The sequence below is a fragment of the Prunus persica genome, chromosome G1 (assembly GCF_000346465.2).
Source record: "Prunus persica cultivar Lovell chromosome G1, Prunus_persica_NCBIv2, whole genome shotgun sequence".
NCBI classification, from domain to species: Eukaryota; Viridiplantae; Streptophyta; class Magnoliopsida; order Rosales; family Rosaceae; genus Prunus; species Prunus persica.
The window spans coordinates 31,122,097-31,131,334 of NC_034009.1; the positions used below are offsets into that span (position 1 = coordinate 31,122,097).

General features: G+C 34.3%; 2 protein-coding genes across 2 annotated transcripts; both read left to right on the forward strand.

Moving 5' to 3' along the window:
* On the forward strand, nucleotides 356–1,211 carry LOC18790096 (MLP-like protein 329). The gene is made up of 2 exons (XM_007225929.2): nucleotides 356–600; nucleotides 747–1,211. The coding sequence occupies exons 1-2, from the start codon at nucleotides 414–416 to the stop codon at nucleotides 1,010–1,012; spliced, it is 453 nt and encodes a 150-aa protein (XP_007225991.1). The 5' UTR covers nucleotides 356–413; the 3' UTR covers nucleotides 1,013–1,211.
* LOC18792347 (MLP-like protein 34) lies at nucleotides 4,601–5,489 on the forward strand. The gene is made up of 2 exons (XM_007223580.2): nucleotides 4,601–4,876; nucleotides 4,975–5,489. The coding sequence occupies exons 1-2, from the start codon at nucleotides 4,669–4,671 to the stop codon at nucleotides 5,241–5,243; spliced, it is 477 nt and encodes a 158-aa protein (XP_007223642.1). The 5' UTR covers nucleotides 4,601–4,668; the 3' UTR covers nucleotides 5,244–5,489.

The window sequence follows — 9,238 nt, forward strand, 5'->3', positions numbered from 1 at the left end:
GGTTCCATAAATACAAAGTAAAGAGTTAACTATGGTTATGCCAATAGACATGTGTCAAGCGTTGAGAAGGTTGGTGAAGGTACACTTTAAGTTAAAGTGATAAGGAAAAAGCATTTTGAGTCCGAGCAATACATGAATAGTTGTATTTTAGAGAGTAGAAATTTGAGTTTAGCCCCCATCATGGTCGGAGATGACCTTACTTGTCTTCTCCGCACATATTGTGATCATTAATAAATGTGTTTCATGTGTTTCGTGAGTTTCATGATGAGCAAGCACCTGCTACCACTTAAAGTTATAATATAAAATATCAGGCAATTTTACTGTAATGACTTGTATTTAAGGAGAAGCCAAGTTATACGTTGTTTAACATTCTGCCTTATACATATCAAATTTCAAAACTGATAAGCATAAGCATGGCTCTGCACGGTTTTATTGGGACTCAAATAGAGCTCAAGTCACCTGCTGATAAGTTCTACAAAATCTTCAAGGGTCAAGCCCACCTCATCCCAAATGTTTCTTCTGGCCATATCAAAGGTGTTCAGGTGCATGAAGGAGATTGGGAAACGCACGGCTCTGTTAAGATCTGGAATTATCATCTAGGTAATTAAGTAACTATATGGTGAACCCACTTTGGACAAGTTTAATTATTTTCTGTTTCGTTGTTAACTATGTCATATGGGTATGAAAAAAAAAATCATAAGATGAGCTTATATATATATATTTTTGTTGTGAAATAAATGTGACAGGGAACGAAGTTGGGACATTCAAGGAAAAGGTCGAGTACGACGACGAGAACAAGGTGGCAACTTTGATTGGATTGGACGGAGAAGTGTTCAAGTATTACAAGAGCTTTAAGGGCATCTATCAGTTCGCTCAAAAGGGTGATGTTAGCGTTGCCAACCTGACGATTCACTATGAGAAACGGAATGCGAATGTTGAAGCTCCAGATAGATATGTTGGTCTCATGGTTACCCTCGTCAGGGATCTTGATGCTCACTTTGCCAAGGCATAATCGAATATCAAAAGCAAATATATATATGTATGTTAATGCGTGCTTTGTGTGGTTAATATTATAAGTAATGCTTTGTTTTATGTGAGTTTTTCTTTGTGGCATGAAGGGATTTCATATGTGATATATTGTGATGTATTAGCTATGTGGGTTATCACATATATAAAATAAAATGCGTGGTGTGCTATATATATATATATATCTCCAGTTCTTGATCATCATTCATATATCAAGTACAAAATAGACTTAAAAATCAACAATATCCAACTGTTATTTGTTGCGCGCTTGGATTCAAAGTACTTAAAAGACAAAAAAATCTGAAGTATGTTGCGTGCTTGGATTCGAATTTCACATTGAACACTTAGCCTTGTAGATGAAAAAGACACAACTAAAGTAGTAGTAAAAAAAGTAGTAGAAGCAGCTGGAAGCTCTTTCCTTCATCATTTGCGCTCTCCTTTCCCCTCTTCGTCTCTCTCTTTCTTTATCTCTCTGCCCCTTCCCTGTGAAAAGAAAAGAAAGCGTAGCTGGATGCGACGAATGAAGGATAGATTCCACAAAGAAAAAAGTTTTCACGTTCTTCCATTCCATAAGCAACACTGAAGAATTCCCTAATAATGTATGGACGAAACTCTCATGACAACTAATTCAAAGCAAACACAACTCAACCCAGCTGACAGTGCAATAAGCATCCTCCCTCTCAAAACCCACCACGTAACATAATTAAATTCATTGTTAAGGTTCATGAATTATATTATCGAGTTAATTAATGCGTGCTTTGTTTAATTACAAGTAATTAAAAAAAATGCTTTGCTATGTATTTGTGTCAAGGGATGTCATATGTGATAATGTGATGTATTAACTATGGTCATCACATATATAAAACAAAATGAGTTGCGGAGAAGTTTTCCATGCAGTTTCCATCTAGGAAAATTCTCTAGTCCTTTGGTGTATGGGTACACCAAAGGATATGGGCCGTTAGATTGAGATTAGTGGGAAATGGACTAATCTACACCTTTGGTATGGAAAATCTGAAAACCTAGTATTGGAGGTAAAAAGGTTTATTAAATATTAAAATATATTACAGTGGCAATTGATACTCATCAATTGGCAAATCGATACCTATCAAATGCCAAATCGTTACCCATCAATTGCCATAGTCACTTGACGTTGTAATCATAGTGCAAAAGCTCGTAAATTTGAACTCAAATGTTGTAATCTATAAAATTAAGGATAGGCTTTATAATGTTATGGAATGTCTATGTGCCAAATATTTTAATATGATTCTTTAAGGTTGTAAACCAATATTTTTACAAGCATATGAATAATCTTAACAATGTTATGGAACTCTCAAGTCCCAAAAACTACAACATGAGTCATTAATATTGTAAATCCTGGTTTTTACAAAAGCTAAGAACAATTTTACTTTTTTAAGGTCCAACCAAACCTTAATATTGTAATTGACATTATTTTCATTGTAAATTAGGCTATTACAATATTATGGATTAAAGTAAACCTTATTCTTGTAATTACGGTGCAAAAGATCATAAATTCGAACCAAAATATTGTAATCTACAATATTAAGGATAGACTTTGCAATGTGATAGAACGTTTAGGTAACATTGTAATATGAGTCCTTAATATTGTAAATCCCTGTTATTACAAGATTATGGATAAAATTTAAAATATTAGGAAACTCTCATGTGCCAAACATTTTAATATGATTCCTTGAGGTTGTAAACCATTGTTTTTACAAGCTTATGGATCCTTTACAATTGTATGGAACCCTAAGTTCCCAAAAACTGTAACATAAGTCTTTAATGTTATAAACCTCTGTTATTACAAGATTTTTGATAAAATTTAAAATAATGTTAGAGAGAACTCTCATGTGCCAAACATTTTAATATGATTCCTTAAGGTTGTAAACCATTGTTTTTACAAGCTTAGGGATAACCTCTACAATTGTATGGAACTCTAAGGTCCCAAAAACTGTAACATGAGTTCTTAATGTTGTAAATCTCTGTTATTACAAGATTATGGATAAAATTTAAAGTGTTAGAGAACTCTCATGTGCCAAACATTTTATTATGATTCCTTAAGGTTGTAAACGGTTGTTTTTACAAGCTTAGGGATAACCTTTACAATATTATGAAACTCTAAGGTCCCAAAAACTGTAACATGAGTCATAATATTGTAAATTCTATTTTTTACAAGAATAATGAACAATTTTACATGTTTAAGGTCCAACCAAACTTTAATATTGTAATCAACGTTATATTCATTGTAAATTATACTATTACAATATTATGGATTAAAGTAAACCTTAACATTGTAATCACAGTGCAAGAGCTTGTAAATGCGAACCTAAATCTTGTAATCTACAAGATTGACGATAGACTTTTCAATTGTATGGAATGTTTCAAACGTTGTAATATGAGTCCTTAATATTGTATACCCTTGTTATTACAAGATTATAGATAAAATTTACAATGTTAGGGAATGCTCAGAGATAGTTTGGCAATTGCCAATCAACTTGTCATCATTTGCAAAGTGGAATGGCAATTGCAAAGTGGACCTTGAAGAAGGAAAATTGGTTCTTATGCTTGTAATTGTAAATATAAGGGTTACAACATTAAAGATCACGTTTACATATGTTCATAGACCTCCATAATCTTGTAAACCATATCCTTAACTTTGTAATATAGTTCTTATTTTGGAAATTTTATTTTACAAATGCTATTGGATATGCAATAAGATATACTAGGTGAAAATAATAATATGTAAACTCATACGCCAATTGACAAATAGAGATATCGTAATTGCAATTGTATTTGCTATGGAAACTAGACAACTTGTATAAAATAATTAAAAAATTGGGGATAATTATTGGACAAAGCCAAAGCCGGATTGCGGAGAAGTCTTCCAATTTTAGTTTGCAGTTTCCATCTAATGCATTATTTGTTTGCTTCATGGTGTGACTGGCACTCAAATATATAATAGCCACCACAAGTTCTTAGTTCGGTTGAAATATCCCATTTTGCATGTAATTCCTAAAATACACTGACGGTTTAGGTGTCCTTTAGTCTAATCTTGTGAGTAGTGACCCTATTCAAGTACAATATTGGTGGTGTCTAAATACGAAGGTTAGATATGAAGTGTTAGTTAGATTGGTTAAGGTTTTTGGTGCGCTCTCATGTGGTCTTAGGTCTAAATCCTCATGGTAGCCGTGTATGTGAGTTTACCCCTTTCCTTTCTAACTTTGATCAAAAAAATATATATACAATGTTAAATTCTACGTTCCCAAATGGATTAGCTCCATTAATCAAGTTCACTGATATACTCTAACTAAATTAAGAAATTAAATTTGGTAGGGTTTTGTGTGGGGTCCAAAATTTAAATTTGATAGGTATAGATAGTACAGGTATACCTACCATGTTCAAGATCCCGCCACGTTTAATTGCCACACGCCACGTTTAATTGTCACATGTCATATAGATCAAATCATGTAAATATACGATTTCCTATACGTTGCTGTAGGCATACATCGAAATTTACAGCTTGACCTGGGCTTCCGTGGCTCTATATAAGGAGTGGAAGCTTAATAGCTATATCGGTCATCTACAAAATTCTAAAAAGTAAACCTAATTGTTTTGTCAGAGAAAATGGCTTTGAGTGGAGCTAGTAATTACAAGGCGGAGACTGTGGAGGCTGAGGTAGAGATCAAATCCAATTCTGGCAAATTGTTCAAGCTCATCAGCAACCAGCACCACGACGTTCCGAAGGCCTCCTCTGATAATGTACATGATGTTGCGGTACATGAAGGTGACTGGGAAACTTCTGGTTCTGTCAAGCTTTGGAAATACACCTTAGGTACGTATATATGTACTACTGGAATATGTATATATGTCGTTTGATTCTAAATTACTAAAATATTTCAATGCTAATAAACTATATATATGTACGTGCAGATGGAAATGTTGAAACTTTAAAGGAAAAGGTAGAAATAGATGAAGCGAACAAGTTGGTGAGTCTTACTGCTTTGGAAGGATCACATGTGTTGGAGAAGTACAAAAGCTGTAAGATCATCTTCCAGGTCACTCCAAAGAGTGAAGGAGGTTTGGTGAAAATTACCCTAGGATATCAAAGACTTAATGAGAACGATCCGCCTCCACATAAGTACCTCCGGTTTTTGGTCAATGTCATTCAAGATATTGATGCACATCTTCTTAAGGAATAATTGCACCAACAAGATTTATGCGTGCAACTTTGAAGGATAATTACATATATATGTAATAAAATAAGGGCAAGCTATCCTTGTTGTTAGTACCGTTTCGGACTTGCAATTTCTATCTTGGAATTTATAGGCAAGAATGAATTGAATTGTGTGCAATATATAAGTATATTGATTGTGTGTGAACAAGTTTTCCTGGGTGTATTAACTCATCCAAAAGAATAAATTATGATCAGTATATTGTGCTACTCCTAGAATGGTGTCCTTTTTTTATTTTTTTTTATTTTTATTGTTGTTCTTGTTTTGCATTAACATAAATACCTTATTTCTACTTAACCATACAATTTATCACTCAAATTTGCTACTAAGGCAAAGCTGAATTATTGATATATCTTCCAACATGGCCCGCTTGGTTTGCAGTACTTTTCATCTAGTGCATTTATTTGCTCCACCCATGCTGCGGGCATCGAGAAAGACCACAACTTTTGAGAATTGTTCGACATATTTTGCACACCGCCATGCCAAGTTTTGCATGAAAATCTCATGGCAGATGCGAATGGTTTAGCTTGGAACCATCGTCTCTGAGATATTTGGGAATAGTGTGAAGGAAACTATGGAAAGGCGGTTTCTCGAGGTGATTCAATTTGAGTAGATATCGTTTCGGGTTAAGTTTTTGATGTTGTGATGTCGTTTTGCTGATCCATATACAACTGTAAGTTTTGGTTTAAAAGAAATTTGAAAATAATGGCATAATGACATATTTTGTAATTTTAATGTTCTTTAATTATATTATGGTAAAAATAGGTGCTATATTTTGGCTTTTGGTTTTATCCTAATTAGCTGAAATTGAATTCCTATTAACCTAAATAGTAAACTATATTTTTTTGTGAAATTGAATTCCTATTAACCTAAATAGTAGACTATAACATCAATCAATCTTTTCTTTTGTTGAAACATCAATTGTATTTTGGCAAACCGAAGTAACGGAAGTTCCTATCACATTAAATATTTTTAGTTTTTGTCTGTGGGTAAATAGTTAATTGAACATTTTCGTCCAAACCAGTTGGGTTGTAACTTGTTATAATTGTTAAGTATTAAGGCTATTTGTAGTAGATATAACGAATGATGAGCAAAAACTGGACACAGCACACCACTCATTTTATTTTATGAATGTGATAGCCATAGTTAATACATGCCAATATCACATATGACATCCCTTGACACAAATACATAGCAAAGCATTTTTTAATTACCTGTAATTAAACAAAGCACGCATTAATTAACACGATAATCTAATGCATTATTTATTTGCTTCATGGTGTGACTGGCACTCAAATAGCCACCACAAGTTTTGCATTACCATAAATACCTTATTTCTACTTAACCATACAATTTCTCACTCAAATTTGCTACGAAGGCAAAGCTGAATTATTGATGTATCTTCCAATATGGCCCGCTTGGTTTGCTGTACTTTTCATCTAGTGCATTTATTTGCTCCACCCATGCTGCTGGCATCGAGAAAGACCACAACTTTTGAGAATTGTTTTGACATATTTTGCACACCGCCATGTCAAGTTTTGCATGAAAATCCCATGGCAGCCGCGGATCATTACCCCTTGGGGATTTGGCTGGTTGGATAGGAATGCCCCACCAGGTGTTTCTTGAAATTGACTGAACAAAGGATGGGCAGTAGACTCGATCATGACCCAATTCAAGTTCATTAGTGGAGTACTCACTCAATGTTTGGTTCATGGAAATGAATTGATGAGAAATCAATTTCTATGTAGTTTTTCATAGAAAAGGAAATCGAACATTCATTTTCTATGTTTGATAATGCTGGAAAAATAACTAGAAAATATCATTTTATTTCCTTCTCTATGTGTGGTTAGTGTATGGATTGAAAATGCATTTTGTTTAGTTTTTCAATTATATCCCTAAATAAAAAATCATAAATATATATATATATTAAAAAGTGTAATTAATATTTGCCATGGTATTTTTAATTGTTAATAGTGGTAAATTGGTCATAAAAAGTTGTAATTAATGCTTGTCTTGGTTTCCCACGAGGAGGGAAAATTAAATCCAATATAAATGGAAGGTTTTATTTTCCTCCCTATTTTTCCAAGCTTGGACTTACCAAACATAGGAAAGCAAATAATTTCTCATTCCCAAGCTCCTTTTCCCAGAACCAAATGCAGTAAATACGAAGGTTTCTACTTTCTTAAAGTTCATTAGCTCGAACCTACCAGAAAAACCTAATTGAGAAAACACTAGCCTCCCTTCTCTCTCAAACCTCTTTTGTTGTGTTCCAGGGAATAGGGAGCAGGAAGCCACTCATCCTCCTCTCTCTCCCTGATGGGGATCGGGATCCGGACACAGGTCACCAACCACATACACGAGCACCGAAATCTAGGGCTAGTGCAAACTCACATATATCGTAGCAAATTCATGCCACAAATAAACTATTTTATTAATCATCAACATATCTCCCCTACAACTATTACATTAGCCTTATTTATAGGCTTTACAAGACTTGGGCACCAAGGCTACTTGGTCCAAAAGTAAACTAATTAATTATAAAATCACACATACATAATAAAAGATATCCTAAACTACCTAAATAAGAAAATAACAATATATCATGAAATAACTAATTAAATATAAAATATCTATCTTGATCCACCACTATGCTCCTGCATCAGACTCCCATGGTTGGAAAGAATTCGTCCTCGAATTCAAGCCTTTGATTGAGGAAAATCCGAGTAGAATCTTCAATTGTTTCATATTAATTCTGGATCTTTTAGCATCCAATTGAAATCTTCCTTTCCAAATAAAAAGATATTTGGAATATTTCGTTATTCTTGGCTTCTTCTTACTCCCTCTAAGAATGCAAAAGTTTCTCTCTAGAATCTTCAACCGATTGACAAAATCAACTAGATTTTTGGCAACCTTCCAAGTGAAAATATTAATGCCCATAAAATCAATAATATCTTCAAAAGTTTTCTCAATTCTCATCTCTTCACTGTGCTGGTCAATAAATTGCTTATCAAAATTGCTTTGAACACCCAAACAATTTTCATTGCAATTTTCACAGTTGCAAGGATCAAATATTGGAGGTAAATCTAAATTTAATAACTTTGATGAATAACAAGATGCACCAAAATTATCAAATTCATTTATACCTTCAAAGACACAATGAGAATAACCGTGCCCCTCTTCACTTGACTCACACAGCGGAGCGCAATAATGAAAAGGGCTATCTCCCTCGTACTCCCCGTCGAGACTCTCACGGCTTAGAGTGTCGATGCGAGCTACTCGGTTCAGATAAGGGTTCACACATCCCTCCCCGTCAGAACTCTTACCTATCTGGGTTCGAGCTTCAATGCGAGCAATGCGTTCTGTAAGTTGCCGTAGCATCCTCCTAATTTCCTCCATGTCGTTGTAGTTGTTAAAACGACCCTCCATCCAAAAACCTCCCCGATATAGCAAATCTTGAGCCATAGCTCTGATACCAATTGATGGGGATCGGGATCCGGACACAGGTCACCAACCACATACACGAGCACCGAAATCTAGGGCTAGTGCAAACTCACATATATCGTAGCAAATCCATGCCACAAATAAACTATTTTATTAATCATCAACATATCTCCCCTACAACTATTACATTAGCCTTATTTATAGGCTTTACAAGACTTGGGCACCAAGGCTACTTGGTCCAAAAGTAAACTAATTAATTATAAAATCACACATACATAATAAAAGATATCCTAAACTACCTAAATAAGAAAATAACAATATATCATGAAATAACTAATTAAATGTAAAATATCTATCTTGATCCACCACTATGCTCCTGCATCACTCCCTCTCTCTTTTCCTTATCTCCCCACTTATTTTCCCCTTCCGCATCTACGGGATTTGTGGTTTTAATTGTGAGGAGGTTACTTGTGTCTAGATCTTCTTAGATTTGTGGTTTTGTTGGTTGGTGTTTTAGATGT

Bases quoted from the DNA above. Each gene is read 5' to 3' on its own strand.
- LOC18790096 (XM_007225929.2), top strand. From the start codon at position 414: ATGGCTCTGCACGGTTTTATTGGGACTCAAATAGAGCTCAAGTCACCT. The intron at 601-746 runs GTAATTAAGTAA...TAAATGTGACAG, and splicing joins GATCTGGAATTATCATCTAG to GGAACGAAGTTGGGACATTC.
- LOC18792347 (XM_007223580.2), top strand. From the start codon at position 4,669: ATGGCTTTGAGTGGAGCTAGTAATTACAAGGCGGAGACTGTGGAGGCT. The intron at 4,877-4,974 runs GTACGTATATAT...ATGTACGTGCAG, and splicing joins GCTTTGGAAATACACCTTAG to ATGGAAATGTTGAAACTTTA.